Below are 18,319 nucleotides of genomic sequence, written 5' to 3'. Positions count from 1 at the left end.
AATGCAGTGACCATGTTTGGATTTTTGGTGTATACTCTGTGCTGGATATTTTGCATCTATGTCCTGAGTAATCCTCCCAGTAATCCCAGTGGAATGGGCACCATTGCTCTGTTATACAAATGAAGAAACTGAAGCTCAAAAAGGTTGGAATGTTTGCCCAGAATCACTTCGGCAGAGACAGTGGAGACGTCAAGAGAAGTAACGAGTTAAGAAACTGCTGTAGGCTTTAATGTTTTGTGTGTGTGTGTGTGTGTGTGTGTGTTTCAGATCTAGAAGCAGAGCCATTGATTTCAGCTCCAAACTGGGTTAAGAGCTGAGTTTTGTGAAAGAGGTGTGTGAAGCAGACATATGAGGCTTTGATGGGCAGCACCAAAATAACCCATGCAGTAATGTTCCCAAATAATTCTGGCGGGCAGCCCTGACAAGGTGCCTCTGATTCTAACTGTGATTTGTGTATCCTGCTGGTAAATCAGATGAGGGATGCAAGCCTCAGATGCCTTATTAAATCAAGCCACAATTTGGGTTTTTTGCCCAAATTGACTGCCTCATGAGTAAATGTATGATTTCTGCTGTGAGCTCTGGGTCCTTCGCCTGCCTGTTTCTGGTGGGGACCATAGGCTGTGTGCTGGTGAGTGAGCTGAGGGGTCACACCCTGTTTATTCCAGATCTTTCATTCCTGAATAGGGTGTCAAGACAAAAGAAGTAAATGAACGCTGACCTTGTGTGCCAGCCCAGAGACCAGCTACTTATAAGGGTTTGTGATTCCATTGAGCTACCTGGAAAGGGTCCTAGGTTCTAGGCCATGGCACAGAAGTCCTTTCTTCTTAATTCCCATGTCTGGGATGTGGGTACATTTCTCACTCTAAATCTCTCAGTGTACATGGCTCTCATACTGCAGATTTTAGTGCTGTGCGAATTCATATGAAAATGATTTTACCTTGCTGGCTAGAGTTGCCCTGACCATAGTATTAGGGTAATGCTGTCTTCATTTTCCCTTCCCGTAGAACTGTAAATGAATGAATGAATGGGTAAAGGGATGAATGCATAAACAGCATATAAATACATGAAATAATCCATGTAATTTTTTATTGAAAAATAATGAAGTAGAAGCAGGAAGAAAACTGTTATATTCCCCCAACCATCCATAACCATTGTTGCCACTTTGGTTTTTCTCTAGTCCTTTTTGTATTTTCTTTTCCTTATGGTGGGTTGTGGACGCTCTTTAAGGATAGTTGAGATACTTATAAAATGTGACTACATGAAAACATCAATTTTAATGAATGGGACCCAGCACTACACCCCTCGCCTCCAGTGTAGCCATGTTGTCCTGGCCTCATGCATGTTGGTGGCCGTGGCTGCTCCTTGTTCTTCACTGGCCTCTGAGGAGGTGGGCTCTGGGCATGGAGAGGATGTGGTGATGGAGTGGATGAAGTTGTCACCACTACATCTTTGGTCCTCTTTACTGCTTCTTGGTTTCTTCCTTCCCATGTTGTATGTGACCTTCTAGGAGTCTCCAGTTCTTAGAATAGGGTAATTTGGCTAAAGAACTTGATCTTGGAAATTTTTGGAATATATACATATATATATAGAGAGAGAGAGAGGGAGTGAGAGAAGTATAGTCAGTTTACAATGTTCATAAGTCATTTAGTAGGAAGGAGATTTTAAAGATCTAGGACATAATTATTGTTTGTGTTCATATTAGGCTCTTAAGATTTGGAAGCAAAACTAAAAATCAAAGAAAAAGCAGCTTATTGCTTTGGTCCATCTTGGATTCTTCCAGTACATTCTAGTCCTTGCTAGTCTGTGAAAGTTGCTCCCACTTTGTTTACACAGAGCTTTCAGGCATATTTGATTTATTATCTGACATGTTATAGAATCATTGAATTTTAGGACTGGAAGGGACCTGGATTGTTACTAACATTCCTGTTGTTTTCCAAATAATAAATGAAAAGAAAGCATAAAAATTAAAATATTGTATGGTGTCTGCCAGCTGAGTACTCTTCCACAAGAAATAAATACGTTTTTATTGATGTGTATTTTGTTATGATGTGAATGATCTCACCTGATAATTTTGCGCTGGAGGGTTTTGACTTTAAAAGATAGGTATCATGCAGGAATCCTGGTTGTTCATCGTCTCCTTTACCCCTGTCCCCTGCAGACAAGAGTGGGACCTTTCGAAGGCTCAGTGAGAGCAAGAGGACCTTAAGTGTTGTTACTGAGGGTGGAGGGGGGGCCTCCAGGGTCTTGGTTCCCAGAGTGTGGTCACCTGGCATGTTCTTTGTTCACAGGGAGGGATGTTTATTTAATGAAGAAAGGTGTAGCAAGCTGGCAGTATGTCTCTGCAGGACAGAGAGAGGGACAGGCACACAGACTAGTTGGTTCCAGTTGTGGCCCATATGACTCACACATGTCCTTAAGAGGTGGCATGGGGATGCTTGCTGGTTGGAAGGGCCGGGGAGTGAGCTGGCTCTGGTTCCCGGGATGGCATGCCATGGGTCAGTGTGGCTCCTCTAGACATTGTGTCATTGCTCCTCCTTGCAGCTGGAGTGAGCAGGTCGCAGTGATGCCAATGACCAGCCACAGCAGCTACAGGCTTCCTGGTCCCAAAACAAAGGGCAGACCGAGTGGTGTGGCCATGGGGATTTGGGGACCCTGAGCAAAGCAGGCAGGTGTGACCTGTTGTCCGGTCTCTGTGGCTGCACCTGGGCTCAGGCATCCCCACTTTTTGCCTGAGCCCAAGGCTGTTGAAACAAAGACTCAGGCTTGTTGCCCTTGCTGGCTTCTCTCTCCCACCCTGCTGTGTGTCCCTTGCCCAGAAAACTCCTTGTCCATCCAGACCCAGTGTAAGTCCCACTTCCTCAGTAGAGTCTGCCCTGGTTCCCTGGAGTAGTTTGTGGCTTCCTGCTCTGTGTTCTGTAGCTGCTTTCTTCATGTAATGACCACATCGCCTGGTAATATTACACTTCATCTCCTGACATTTCTTGTTCCCCATCCCCTAGCCAGACTGTGGGCTTCTGAGGGTAGGGGCTGGGGGTTATTCATGTCTGTTTTCTAGCACAAGGGCAGACATGCAGCACATGCTCCATAAGTGATGTTTGTGTACATGTGGAATGAACTTCTTCCTTGGTGTCCTTGGTTACACTTGGGCTCTCTCTAATCTGCCCCACACTCAGTCAGCCCAGCGTGCTACAGAAAGTAGTGATGTGATGTGATGTGATGTGATGTGATGTGATGTGATGTGATGTGATGTGATGTGATGAGGTCCAACTCCATATCAGCCCTCCAGTGGCTCCTTAGTGCCTGTAGATGAGATGTGGATGTCTTATCAGGCACTGACATCCTTGAGCCTCTAGTCCCAGCTTCCTTGGTAGCTGCAACCTCGCTCTGTTTCTGTGAGTGTGCCAGGCCCTAAATGAGCACAGCCAGATGATGGAACCCCCTCTGAAGGGCAACAGGAAATCTAGATGTTCGTGGAGTAGAATAGTTCATGGGTCCCCAAGTGGTGGGGCCTGAATGGCTCTCAGGGATGGGTGCACATTGCTCTTGGTACGAGGACTGTTCTCTTGCAGCTTCTCTGGGCACTCTGTCTTGTCACATGACATAAATTCATTATCTACATGTCTGAGTGGCCAGGTGAGCATGTTCCCAAGTCTGGAGCCTGGCTGAAATGCTCTGCGGCTGTTTCTCTAAGTCTCCTGAGTCTACCAGGCATCTCTGCGGCACTGCTGGGGTGAGGGACTGGATTACATCCATCACAGAGTTGCATAAAGGCTTGGTGGCTGAGAGGAAAATGAGCCATCTCCACGATCCAGTGTTGCTTGGACCCAGCTGTCTTTGGGAGCGTGGGTCCTGTGGAGGGTCTTCAGTCAGGGTGAGAGGGTTGTTCTACCTCGTGGCAAACCCTAGTTAAAGCAGTGGCTGCACTTCAGACAGGGCACACCCCCCTTCTCTGTGGAAGCTTTGCCAGTGATTGCAGAAGGAAACTGTGGCTTGGGACTGTGGATCTATTTGGCAGGCTTGTCTACACTGGTGACCTCTTACCAGAGGGAAAGCGCCACTTTGGAAGCTGCAGATTTTAAGTGAACCCTCTCAGATTCTGACTGTGACATCATTGCTTGGAAATGGGCAAAGACCTTGCCCAGATCTATTTCTGGGGCTTTGATGAGGAGCTTCCGCTGTGGGCATGGTCCAAGAGCTAGAGCCTCAGGATGCACAGGAGGGTAGACAGGGAGGCTGCTAGGATCCTTTCAGGGACCCCATGAGGGAGTTTTTATTGCTAACTTTCCCAGATGTTCCTTCCAAGAGAAAAGGCTGAGTGGCAGGGCCGGGAGGAAGTGCAGCAGGCCTGGCTGTGCTGCTAATGAAAATTTCATGCAAAGTCTGTGGCCGTGGCTTCCCAGAGAGTGACCGGTGCCAAAGCCACCACATCCTCTATGCGGTACCTTGATGTCGGTGTTGGATGCTCCACTTTGAAGTGGGCCCCAGAGAGTGCAGTGGCAGACAGGTGTAAGCGCTCCGTCCACAGCTCACAAAGCTTGCTGCTGAGGCTGCTGTCATCAGGGCTGACGGCCATGATGCTCAATCCCAGGAAGCCATCTGGCAGTTTGGGGGGAGGTGGGTACCAGGACATCTGGGTGTCCTGACTGCTTTTCCAGAGCCAGGCATGAGACAAATGAGCTTGCTGTCCAGTCTCACAAAGACCCGTGAGGCAGGTGTTTGCATCCCCCTTTAACAGATGGGACAGCTGAGGCTCAGCTGCCCTATGGGTCACTGCATTGGTAGACAGAGCATCTTGGGCAGCCTCTGGTCTTTGTGCTCATCTCCTACCCCTTGGTATCTCCTGTGAACACTGAGTTCTATCTCTAGAGGGGAGCGAGCCTCATGTCCTCTCTCCAGGGTTTCCGGTCTTCACCTGCGTCACTGTCCTCCCTTCACATGGTGCCATTGAACAGTGTGTCTAGGGCTTAGAGCATGATCTTCAGAGTCATGCAAAACCGAGTTCAGATCCTCCTACTTCTCACTAGCTGTGTGACCCTGTGCATTAATTTGATCTAAACTTCAGTTTTCCCAACTATATCATAGTTGGGAACATAGGCATGCTGACTGTGCCCACCTTATGTACATGGTAACTGTAAGTATTTGGTGAACTAACACAGTTGGCTTAGCACCAGGCCTCAGAACGTGGTAGCTGCCATTATATTTCTATATGATTCATGTTAATATTCCTATCATTTTGATTTTTTAATTTAATTTCAACTTCTTCACTTGAACTGTAACTGGATGCAAGTCCTGAATCTTCACTCAGATTTTTGCCAGCTGTGACAGGCCAAGTCATGAAGTCTCTTTGTTCCTTGGGGTGACTCCGGGCCTTAGCAGATGTGGGGTGAGGATGTCCGACAGAGGTCTGCCTTTCCTCCTTGGTCATCTGTGCAAGGTCTTCCAGTATCATCCCCGCTGGCCCCAGGTTCCAGTTCCTGTTCTAGTTGAAGTCACACAATGGGCGTTCGTTGCCTGTCTCACTTTCCTGGAAACCTCCAGGTCACAGAGCCTGCAGCTCTGCATCAAAAGGGAATGAACTAGGGAGCTGCAGCTCAAGATACCGGCATAAAGAAAGCAACAGAGGTTGAATTGTTTTATTTCTCCATGGGAGATGCTTACTGAGTACTTGTAGCCTAACAAGCACCCTGCTGGGCCCTGGAGGTTTAGAGGTGAAGACAGACGGCCGCCCGTGGCTCTGGGGGCTGCCATCTGTGTGGTTGATTGGTGGGAGAGTGGCCAGACACTGCAGAGTCCGTGCCCTGTTGTGGGTAGCACGGTGGGGTTGCAGACCACAGGGAATCAGGGACAGGGAGGCAGCCCACAGGTAGCATCATCTAAACTGGGATTTGATAGAACAATAAATGTTAATCGAAGAAGGGCGAGGAAGGTTGTTTCAGGCACAGAAACAGCAGCAAGTGTGGAATTTCGGAGCTTTTAAGTGAGCATGGCTGTTGTGGCTCCAAGAAGTAGTTCACTTATGGCTGGAATAAAGTGTGGGAGCTGGGATGTGGGCCCATGGGGACTGGAGGACTCAGCAGGGGCTGCTCCTTGCAGGGCCCTGTAAGCTGCTAGTGAGCTTGGCCTTCACCTGGGAGCTGGGGGGAGCAACTCGAGTATCTGATACCAGGGAGAGATGAGGCCAGAACGTCCCTTCAGGAGGTCACCATAGGAGCAGCTTTCCCCAGTCCCTGTGGTCAGCACCTCCCGTGTAGGGTGGCAGGGAGGCAGGAGGGAGGTGATAGTTAGTACCCAGTGTTTTATACCCTAAAAGGCAGCATCTGGATGTTCAGGGGCCTGCCATACTTGGGTGTGGCAGGAGTGGCATTCTGAGAAAGATGATGGGACCTGATTAATTAGGAGTTTGTGATACTTGGACAAAGCTGGGCCTCAGGCCAGCATACTTTGGATTTTCTGTAAAGTACAGGTTTATGTGTGCCAAGATGGCAAAGGTCTTATTTGGTGTGTCAATGGAATGGACCTTTTCAGAGTTCCTTTATCTGTTTTCTACATGGAAATTAATGATTATGTAGGAATTTCACCTGTTCAGAGTAGGCCCACTTCACTTCATAGTGAGTGAGTCATAATGGGAAACTTCAATTTACTTAGAATTAAATGATACGTAATAGCTAACAGTGGTTCAAAACGCGTCATTGGTTGCACAGAACAGCTCTGTGGTATATTACCTTTTTTCCACAAATGGAGTCACTAAATCTTAGAGAGTGGGAGCCTGACCTTTAAACAGACGAGCTTGCATCTCATGTTTTCCCATTTCATTGCATTTTTTCTAAGCCACTCTTCATACATAAGACTAATACAATTGCATGCATTTAAAATATTTCATAACTACTGTTCCCAAGTGTAATCAGTCTCCCTTCATTTGGACCTATTTGGTTAGGTTCAAATGCACAAGATGTCACATTATTGAAACTTTAAACACATCATTCTTTCTGTAATGCCTGTTTCTCTCAGTGTTCCTGGTTCATCTCAGTATTAAAAACCTCTGGATGTGGACACAAAATTTGTATTTATTGAGTCATTCTATGTGCTTAATAGTATCCCAGGCAGTTTGCCACGTCCTCGTGAATCATTGTGACCCATCCTCCAAGGTAGGTGCAGCGGTCTTGTCCTATGGAACCACAGCTCAGAAGCTGAGGGGGTTGTGCAAGGCCACCGAGCTGGTGAGTGCTCAGGGCAGGATCTGAACCCGTATCTGCTTCAGAGCCTCTCCTGTTCATAGCGTCTCCTCTGCCTTTAACTCCATAGTCCTGCCTGCTTCTCACCTGTCTAGACATTCATAAGCCCCCTGCTGGCCAGTTCAGACGTTTCAATCATTGTACTTGTGAGATCAAGGGTGTGGATGGCTTTGCGTCTGGGAGACACCCCTTGTCTTGGTCAGAGTACAGATGGAGCATCTTAGATCCATTTGTATTCCCACAAGAAAAGCCAAATGTAGGGCATGCTTTCTGGAAGGGACGTCAGACTCAGTTTTTGTGTCTGAGAAAGCCCAAGCCAGCAGTCACTCCCCCCGACGCCAGCTTGGATGGATAGACGGGATAGACAGACAGTCCTGGGGAGGGTGAGCGCTTTGTGGTGGTTATAACCCCTTAATTGGCTGGAGGGGCCATGACAACCCTACTCATTTTACAACCCAGGACCCTGGACCCGTGTCTTTCTCAGGTTTTAGACCCCTTCAAGCTATTTTGGAGCTGCAAGGGAAAACTGTTTCTTTGCAGCAACGTAGAAGGTCTATTACTCTTGCTCTCTGATGTCATCACAGGAGACATTTATTGAATTTCACCCTTTGGACCAATGGCATAGGAAATTCTCAGAGATAATAATCATGACTGAGAGTTTGGATTTAATCAGGATGTTGTTAGCTGTTCTACAGTAATGACACAGATCACCTGAGGACCCTCAGATTTGTCCGCTCTTAAATTATTCCACTGAGAATCTAATGTTCTTGCCTATGAACTAGTGAACGAGGGGACCTTTTCAAGGGGATGATGGTCAGTGACTTAAGGGAGAATATCTGCCTGTGACTTTTGTAATGTTATGATAATTTGAAATTGTGATGCAATTATCGAAAATGTTTACATTCCTTCCTATTGTTTGATGTGATTCTTTTATTTTTTTTTCTCATTTATAATGCTTTCGTACTCAGGAAGTTGAGGTAGGTTTTTGACTTTTCAACTGTGTGTAGACATAGCATCGAAATAGTTGCCAAATAAAATGTAAATTTCACTCTGAATCCTAAATCTCTGTGATAAATATTTGTTTTAGTTCAGTGAACCAGCGCTGCATACATTTATTTTTCAGTGGTATATCCAGGGGATGCAATTTATCAAATGCATATAAACAGTCCATTTGCTGCTTTATCTTTTCTCATTAGTTACAGTGCAAGTATGATTGTCAGTTATTATCTGTGTTTTACTGGTGGGTTATTTATTGAAAGAGCAGAGCAACTGACATTGTTATTGTCTAAATCATTTTGTCTGAGGCCTGCAGGACTTTATACCAAATGTCAGCCCAATTTATCAAAGAATCACTCTGTTCAGGAAGAAAGTGATTTAGAGTGTCTATATAAACATACACCCACCTGTCCTTACACACACAGCAAGAGCAGTTCTGGGCAATTCACATGGATACAGAGATGTTAAAGTTGGAACAGCTGATTTAGATTATATGCAGTCTAAGTAAGGACTTACTGTGTACTGTTGAGTGATGCCTTGGGGGACTATGCAGGTGAGTAAGACCCACCACAGCTCAGAAGTCACCTGGCCCAGGTGTATGGCTATGATATGTGCACATGGGAATGTGTGAATGACCTGTGCACCAGTCCTTGGTGAACAGGGCTCTCAAGAGTGCGGTCTGTGATGGGATTGCTGGGGTACGGGGCTCAAGTCACTGCTCAAGCTGGGCTGGTTGGTTGAATGCTTCATTTGGAAGGATTCTCACTGGGGCTCTTCACCAAGGATGGGAAGGACAGGCCTGACTGAGAGGAGACTGACAGCACATTGCTTGCCCAGAAATGTGACCAGAAATAGCTCAGAGGTGAGGTGGTGTCTGGGAAGCTAGCGCCTTTCCTTTCCTGATGGGTTGTTTTGTATCTCCTGACAGCATGATAGGTAGGGATTTCCAGTGCACACAAATTAAAATTGCAGGCAAGTTTCACCTTATATAGGGGATGCATGTGTATAATGTCATCTGGGAATCTCACATGTCCAGTGACTTCTATTATCTGGCAGGCAGGATGAGGGACACTCATCCTGCCTGCCAGACAGCCCTCCTTCCCATTCTCTCCAGACAAGTAGAGTGAAAATTAACTAGTTGGCACTGAATCCTTTTGAGAGCAGTTTGCCTATAGTCCCTTAATTGATCTGTTTGTAAAGGTTTTGGGTTCGATAAAGTGGGATTGACCTCCATCTAGGAACTGTGAACGTGACTTTAGTCCACCTGACCACCTGACCTTGGTATTGATAAACCCCTTTTGTATTTATCTGCAGGGGGTCTTAGATGACCCCAAAGGGGCTGCCTGCCCTCGCTCTGCCTTACTTCCTTCTATACACGTCTCCGTTGCTCACTCCTGGTTGAGACAAATGAGGCTCCCATTTATTTTCTAGGCTGGTAATTTGTATTATCTCAGGTAATCTTCAGATGAAGCTGCAGTGTTCAAACAACTTAGCTGAAATATGTATGAAGGAGAAATGATCTGTTCCATGGGAGCAAAGTGTCTTTGATCTGCAGTATCTAAAGCTGTAAGGTATATAATAAATTGCATCATCATCTTTGTAAGTGGGAGTAAAGCAGGCGGATTTCAAAAGTGGTTTCCATGTGATTATGCCATTCCATCTCTTCCTCAGAGTTGCTTTGACATTCTTGGAGCTGAAATAAACACCTCCGGAAAGGCAAACCCTTGGGGAATATTTGAGCTAAATTGCATCAGCCATTTTGGGGCTATGGAACAGTGGAAGAAAAATTCAGGTTCCCATTCAAAACTGGCTGTGACATCCATGATGAAGAGGCTTAATCATGGTAAATTATGGCAGGAATGTTGTTGCCTCATTTCATGGTAGGGAGGCTTAAAAGTTTTTCTTGGAATATGCATTATAGAGCAGAATGTTCTTTGGCATATACGTATATATGTACATCTATATGTTATTAACATGGATAAATGGTATATCCTTATTAATATCTATTAGATAATATCCAATATGTGTTATACATGTATGTATTTTAAATAAATTTCCCTTTCCAAGAATGCTTATCAAAATAGTGTATCTCTAATGTTGAAAACTCAGAGGTAAGGTCCTTTGTACCAGCCACTGGGTGCCAGTAATTTCACAGGATCCAATATTATGTTAGTAGGTTATTTATTTAGTGAGATAAAGATGATTTTATCTATATTGATCAGCTGTGGAGGATTTAAAACAAATATTTGGGGTCATGATCATTCCCATGATTCTTCCTCTGCCATCAGTACCACCCCTGCCTTCCTCATTTTTATGATTTGTCACTTTCTTATTGTGATCTGTAGGCTGACTTTTGATGTTTTTTTACTATGACTTTATTGTAACTTGAGATGTTTCATGATTTTGGACATAAGTCAATATGTTCAAATTTGAGACTTTTAAAATTTACAAGTTCTTCCAGGTTTTAACAGTCCCTAAAGAGTTGGGTAATTTTCATTTTTGAAGTGGTACAGTGAAATGGAATCAGCCTTCCTCATATGGTTAGAATTTAGAGGAAGACTGTTCTCTGCTCTGTCCAATAGAGGCTTGGCATAATTAGCTTGTGCTGTGTAGCCCATGAAATACACATGGATAGTAACATGGCTGTCCTTCATTCCTCATCCTGTAGAATGCACTAACAGGAGTTAATGAATATAATAAATGACTGTATTTAGGTATGCATCTTTCTATTAAGGTGTATGTTTTAAAAATGAACTGCTACTGGGGTCCTTGCAAGTCATTTTTAAAAGCATCATCACTAGATGGTAAAATTATCAGTTAAGAGACCAACTAAGACAGATATACCTCTCCTGGCAACTGTGGTCTGAGACATTCCACATGTCTTCCATCACAGTCTGGATTTTAATTGGCTGCAATTTTATTGGGCCTGAAGGAAAATCAAGGGTGAGGGCTCTCCGAGTTCCGCCCTTTACTGTTCTCTAGATCAGACCCTGAGGTCCCCACAGCGGGAAGGCCCTGGGATACAATGCAGCACTGGGATAAGGTAAGGGCAGGCACGCTGCTTCCCATGGAGGGATTTATAACTGAGAAAACAGAACTGTGAACAGCACAGGAAGTCCTGGGTCTGTTTTAGGATAACGTAAAATATACACTTTACTTAAATACAATATGTTTAGAAGACTTAGAAAATAAGATACAAGAAGATCTGGGCTGGTTTCCCTGGCTCTTAGGCTCTGGAGACATGACCAGCTAGCCATCTTTGTCCCTTGAGTGTACCGACTGTTCAGTGGGAATCAGGGATGACATGGGCCTCTAGAAGGACATTCTTTTATCTTTGGCTTTTTCCATGTGAATTTGGATGCTCCCTCACCAAACTTCCCGCAGAGACAGAGTGGGTTGATGGGCACAGCCCCCGCTGCTTAGACTGGCCACGTGTTCAGACCAGTCCCAGCTGCCGGTACAGTGTGGGAGGCTGACCTGTGAGCTCCAACCTCACTGTAGCAGGACCTGCTAAGCAGTCCCCTCCCCCGTGCTCACTGACCACCCCCCAGGTAGGCTCTGGGGTGGTTCTCCCCTCCGTGAGCACCCTCCACATGTTCAGGATCTTGGCCCCTGATAAGCCGTTTCTCTCTCAGCTTTAGCCAAAGCAGTTACACCCAAGGTTTTCTCAGCTTTTGGCTCATTGGGTTCTGCTTTGGCCATCAGCTTTCCTAAAGGCTGGGCGAAAGCAATCAGATTCAGGGAATCATTTTCCTTCTCGATTGGCCTTGCTGGGCAAGAGGCTGTTTGAAGGGCTTATTTTGCATAATGAGCTTTGACTCAAGGTGTACTTTCGCATTTGGGCAGCAATTAGGCAATACTACATTCACAATGACTTTTAAATATTCTAATGCAGATATCTGCTTTTAGAGGCTTTATATTTAAAACCATGATTTTTCCCTAAGAAACACGTAAAAATGGCAAGGATAGTTAGCCTGGAAAAGTGACTAGGTCCAGAAGAATGCTTCACATTCCATCCAAGCCATCACGTATGTTGAGATCATTAGGGAATAGTCAGTTCTTGAGACTTGCTTGAACCTTCCTTGGACATGAAAGAGAATGTGACACGTGAAATTAAAGGAAAGGAACTTGTCTTTGGCTCCAGCCCTTGCCTGTCAGACACACATCCTAAGCTTCCGAGGACTCTGTGTATTAAAACAGCATGTTCAAGGAGAAAATATTTCACATGATTCCAGATCGCTGTTGGTGTGATGCCTCTGTCTGGAGCTCAGAGGGCCCTGATGAACCACTGTTGGAAGGATGGATGTTTGTTATTTATTTTTTTTCCAGTGGTGAGGATGAATTCTTGGGTTATTTCTTCCCTTGCTCTTATGAAAAGCAGAGTGTCTAGATAACTTGCTTGTGTTTAGGACCAATAGGATATTGGCTGTCAAACTGGAGAAATCAGGTGCTAAATTTCCCACTGATCATCCAGCCCTTAACTTAGAATCATTTAACTCTGGCTTCTGAGTTTGAAACCACATAGTTCAAAAGATTAGGATTCTATTTAAAATAATAAATGAAGAGAGATGTGGCAGAGGGATTCTTTTCAACTTTCTCACTTCCAAACTGGGTAGATGAGAAAGCCAGTTACACCATAAAATTAAAGCCAGAGCAAAGGTGCCAATTCCTTGGAATTAAAAATAGTTTAATGCCAAATCCCAAGGATCCAGAGGCAACTGATCATGTTTATTCATGCTCTGGAAAATGGAATCACTACCCAAGAAATCATGTTCTGATTTTACTCTAAATCCAGGTTCTTAAAATCTATTGCAGGGCTTAGGTGAACTCAACAAGAATCTAATAAAGCCAGGTAACTGAATGACACAGAGGCCAATAAAATTCACAGGAAATGGTGACGGAGATAAACTGCAGCAGGAGATAAGCTGGACTAATTGTGCACTTTTGATGTAAATGAACTTTTCTAGAAGAGAAACTGAGGCCTCATTTTGGACCACTTTCTGAAACTGCAGTGTGCAGAATACCAGCCCAAAACACATAGAGTAAAGAATTTGAGTACTTTCAGGAGAAAATTAACTACCTAGGGGCACATGCCCTAATAATGGGGTGGGGATGATGTCCACGGGTGGGGCCTCTGTGTGTTGTAAACTGTCGAGCTGAGCTGACGGAGTAGGGGTGCTCGGCCGAAGTGGGGACGGGTGAGCGCTGACAGGGAGGGCAGAGTGGATAGTCGAGGTTTGGAAGGAAAGGGTTATTAGATGTGGAGAAGACGTTAAAGTGACAGTGGAGAAGTGAGTGGCCTAGCCCATTGCAAATCCAGAGTGATGAACTGTCTAAGCCTGCATGTACGAGAGACACGGTTATGAATCAACTAGATGGGCCAGCCTTTGTTTTTTATCTTTACATGCCCGGAACAAATAGTATTAAGCTAAATATATGCCTGTGGTTAATTCTAACATTTGAATGGCCCTCTCTTTTTAGGTTTTTGTGAGTGTTAGGAAACTGGCAGTGTGCACCACAAACTACATGTCTTCATGTAGAAGGAATGTTGATGGTTGAATTATCAGTGGTTACAAACACAGAGGCTTAATCCTAAGTGGGAACAGCAAGGCATCGCCTTCAGTATAATTGATAGCAAATATCTCTTGCACTTAGGAGGTGTCTTGGTGTATCTGTCAAACCAGGAAGAGCAGTGCTGCTTCCATATTAGCCTGAAATGCATTAACTGTTCCCAGTGTTGAATCTGTACTGTTTGAAAGACAAGTTTTTTTTTGTTTTGTTTTGTTTTGATTGCACGTGAATGCCTCAGAACGATTTCTAAGCTGTTAGTGTTTTCCTTTGTGTTTTGGGAGGTGGGGAGAAACTCAGGTTTTTATGCAATTATGCGAGAAGCGTCCTGAAATCTGACCTTTGTTTTCTGTTTCTTTCTCCTTATATAGGATGATTATTTCAGAAACTGGAATCCCAACAAGCCCTTTGACCAAGGTAAAGAATGCACGATTTCTTGCTGTATGTTCCCGGGAAATGCTGTCTCATTTTTCCTTCCTGGCATGCTGAGTTGCTCTTCCCACAGAGGCCAGCTCGCTGTCTTATTTTACTGACATCGGGGACTGATAGAGATTCTTTTATCAAATTGGTTATTTGTCTGCTACTAAGACAGATTAAAAGACATTTTTTGATTGAATTGACCACTTTAATCATTGGTTGGTATTGTAAAAAACAAACACTTAAAAAACCAAAATAGTAAAGTGGTTATCAGGCTAACCTGGTGGATTGTTGGGCTGAATCCAGTCGTTTCCCTCATGGAACAGACTGTGCCTGGAGACGCTGTCCAGTTCACATGAGCCACAGACATGAAGCTTTCTCTCTGGAAACAGGCTAATCCCGAGAGGCTTTCGAGGGCACTGATACTTCATTTGTTAAATAACTTCTTCGTGGTCTCTAAATGAAAGCTTGTTTCCGAGGCCGCCCCCGACCACTTGGGGTTAAGCTGGGTCCTCAGGACCATTTCTGCTCACACCAGCAAGCACCAAGCCAGTTTCCTGATGGCAATTGTACATCCCCACCACTGTCCTCCTGCGGGTTGTTTAAGACACAGTGAGGCCCTGCTGTGAATTGTGCCTTTGCTCTTATTGTTCCATGTGTCACTGCTGTTGGCACAGGCTGCTGCCAGAATGCTGGTAGGTTGGACTTCAAGTCTGTGCCTGCAGTTAATGCTGGAACTCAGAGGGAAAACACTCCCTGCCGAGTCTCAAATGTCCATACCTCTGAGAATCAGCGTCAGTTCTGTAGCTTGAGTGTTTAATGGAATCCTGATGGTCCCCTTGACACAAAGTCAAGGAAGGCATCGCCCAGTAATGTAATAGAAGGCGCCCCTTTCTGCCCTCTCCTTTGTCACTTTAATGGGTCTCTCCATCTGGACTCTAGTTTTCTTATAAGCAAAATTGGCATTAAAATATCCACATGTACATTTAGCTTGTATCCTCCAGTAGTGCAGCGTTTTATTCATTCATACATGCCTACATTTATTCATTCTCAAACACCCATGGACCTAGTGCTCTGTGTTCAAGCACCAAGGTGGTTGCTGGGGATAAGGCAAAAAATCTGTGGTGCCCGCCCAGGAGGAGCTCAGAGTGGGGAGTGGGGAAATAGCTCCGTCAGCAATTGCAGTGGGCTGTGCTAATGACTGTGATGCAGGTGTGTGTAGGTGAGTCTTTAGGTGGAGACTTGGTGAGCATGCGTGTGTGTGTGTAGGGGGCAGGTGCCAGGGAAGGCTTTCTTTTGGAGGACCTCCTAGGCTGTACATCTGAGTCTCCAAGGTCCACATTTCGACAACTCTAACAATGACTAAATCATCACAGGAAATCACACGAAGGTACTTGTAATTTAATTTAGAAATTTTCCATCAAAAATGGTCACAATTTCTAAAAAATTTCTTTTAAAAGGCTGTGCCTTCCTGGGGAAGAACACTTGGATAGAGAGCAACACATTCACTGTGTGTGCCTGGTAAATGAGTCCTTCTGTAAACACCTCTACCAGGCTCTTGCTTATGGAGGTACCTCAACTAATGCTGGCCGTGAACTGAAGCATTTGGCTCAGGTGCAGAAATAAGTTCTCATCCTGTAAGGATCAAATGTTGCCTAAATAACTGCGCAATTTATTCTTCCCCGTGGACTGCAAACAAATATGACAACTTTCCCAAGGGAAAAAAATGTGAGTCCCATTTTTATTTTTCCTAATACACCTTGGGAAAGGTTACACACGAAGGTCGGCATCCTTTGTCATTTGATACATGTAAACGATACATAGGATGTAAATGATAACTTCCTTTGAACCTGGTATTTAAATCTGCTTAACCAAAAAGCCCATATAGGGATTTTTCTCTCCAAAGAAGGTTGGCAACTATATCCAGCAGTGTCCTGTCCTGGCTCCCTCTTTTTCTAGCTCTGCAGACTGGAGAACTGGGTCTGCTAAGATAAGTCCTCCCGGAAAACTGCATGACTTCATGGGGTATAATTGAGGACCTTAGCCGAGAAGCCCCACTTTGTGCCTCAGGTGTAGCTGCCATTGGCTATTTATATACAGAGCCAGGGGGAGAGCAGGGAGGCCTGAGAATAGCCTTCACTTACAATGTCAGCCCCAGCAGATGTCATCAATTACATTGTGTGCTTCTCAATAAAAATGGGAGGTTACTAGATCAGCGCCGACACGGCTGGGTGAAATATAAACCACAGGCATGGAGGAGGTAGAGCATTTCATCTTCCAGAAAACAGGGGGATAGCAGAACTCCAGCAGAGACTGTCAGCTGCAGGGAGAAGTCATTTCCCCTCCGGAGCTGGAAAAGAATCAAACGTGGTTCTGGTGGTTTTGTGGTTGGGGAAAACTTTGGGTTGATAGAGATGGAACTCGTTGGAAAACATTTTGGAGCTCCAGATGACACATACGTTCTAGGATGGTGCCGAGGGAGGCTTCATGATGGAGTGGCTGTGGGGTGGGCATGACATGTAGGGAGAAAAGGGAAGGAAGGCCATACGTGGGGGATGCTGGTAAAGCCAGAAAGGTGGATTGGAGGCAGGTTGTGAAGGGCATTTCATACCAATCTGTGAGTTTACGCTTTGTTTTCTTGGCAGTGGGGAGCCATGGAAAGTTTTTGAGCACAGGAGTGATGTGATGAGAGCAATACTTTACAGGACTTAGTTTGGTGGCTCACCAGCCATGGTTAGGAGCCTGAGACAGATCTGCTAAATGATGTCCCTCCTACAGAACTCCTGGGTTACTTCTCTTTTGCTCCATTCATTGCGTTGGAGCCCTGGGCTTTAGTCACAGAGGGTCAGACATCATCATTCAACTCTGTAGCTTGCCCTCTGAAATGCCCATGTGGCTCCTGATTGTCTTAAGTATTGGGGTGAATAGTAAGGGCACCCATAGTATTCAAGAAATACTTACCTGTTATTGTGTGCTCTGATGAAGGATATTTACTGAACTTTGAACAACAGGGCTTTATAGAGCCAGCACTTACCATATTACTCCAAGGTAGTTAGAAGAAAAGTTCCTTACCTGGAGGTCTCCTTCCACGAGACTGAACATGTCCTTAACTTGTTATCTTTAAGAGAATCATGAATACTTCTGGCAGTGGAGTGTAATAGCCAGCAACTTCAGGCTTTTCTAAGAATTCTTTCTGAGATTTGGGCAGAGTAATGCTTTTTGATTGTAATGATTTCATGCCAGATCTCCACACGGAAGAGAGAGACTTGAGTTTGGAATTGAAGGAACAATGATTAACTCAGGTGAGAAATTTCCTTTGTGAAGTCCACAAAGACTGACGCCATGCAGGCAGCTGCACGGGCTGCATGGTTGACGAGGACACTGGGCAGAGGCAAGCAGCTCTTTGTTCTGTGTGGGCAAAGGGGCGAAGGCCCTTGAGGGGACCTCTGCAGGGGGCTGGCCGAACCTGTAGGGCTGTGGAGTGATTCCAGACTTTTGGGTGGTCTCTGCCGCTTTGTCCTTTTGGCACCTTCCTTCCACTGGCCCCCTAGCCGACCTCGGAGCACAGAGTGGGTGTTGAGCAGACATGAGGTTATGCTTCTGAAAGTGACATCTGATCCAGCAAGATGCTTCCTTAAGAAAACAGTCACCGTGCAGATAAATTTGGGACATACATATGCTCCGTTCATCTCTTGGAGATTCACTGTGCTTGCTTTGAGAAGTCTTCTGGTCAAGAAGCCCACTTAACTTACCTTTTTCTAAATTTGCCTTGGATCACATTTTTCTTTTTCTTTTTTCACCCCACTCCTATCAGGTACCCAGAGAAAGTATTGTATGCTGTGCGATACACTTTGCCAAGTGCAGTATGGGGTCTTGGGGTTTGTAGTCAGAGCCTCTAAATTTGGAACTTTGCCAATTACTAGCTGTGTGAATTTAGGCAAGTTGCTTAACTTCTCTGATTCTGTGACTTCCCATCTGGAAATGGCAACAATAAAATCCTTGAGAGGATTAAATGAGTTAATGTTTTCACAGATAGTAAGAGCTCCCTAAGTGTTGTAATTGATTAGCCAGTAATTGATCTTGTTCATTCCCTCCTTTCTGTTTAG

The 18,319-nt window shown here is 45.0% G+C and overlaps 1 protein-coding gene across 1 annotated transcript in view; it reads left to right on the top strand.

Annotated features, from left to right (window-relative positions):
- SPOCK1 (SPARC (osteonectin), cwcv and kazal like domains proteoglycan 1) overlaps positions 1-18,319 on the top strand; it is a 470,147-nt gene that overhangs the window by 200,189 nt on the left and 251,639 nt on the right. The window contains exon 3 of the mRNA XM_031449094.2: positions 14,168-14,213. Within this exon, the coding sequence (XP_031304954.1) occupies positions 14,168-14,213 (46 nt within the window). The remainder of the gene's footprint in view (positions 1-14,167; positions 14,214-18,319) is intronic.

Source organism: Camelus dromedarius, chromosome 3 (assembly GCF_036321535.1).
Source record: "Camelus dromedarius isolate mCamDro1 chromosome 3, mCamDro1.pat, whole genome shotgun sequence".
In the NCBI taxonomy this organism is placed as follows: Eukaryota; Metazoa; Chordata; class Mammalia; order Artiodactyla; family Camelidae; genus Camelus; species Camelus dromedarius.
This window is presented reverse-complemented; position numbering and strand designations above follow the sequence as displayed.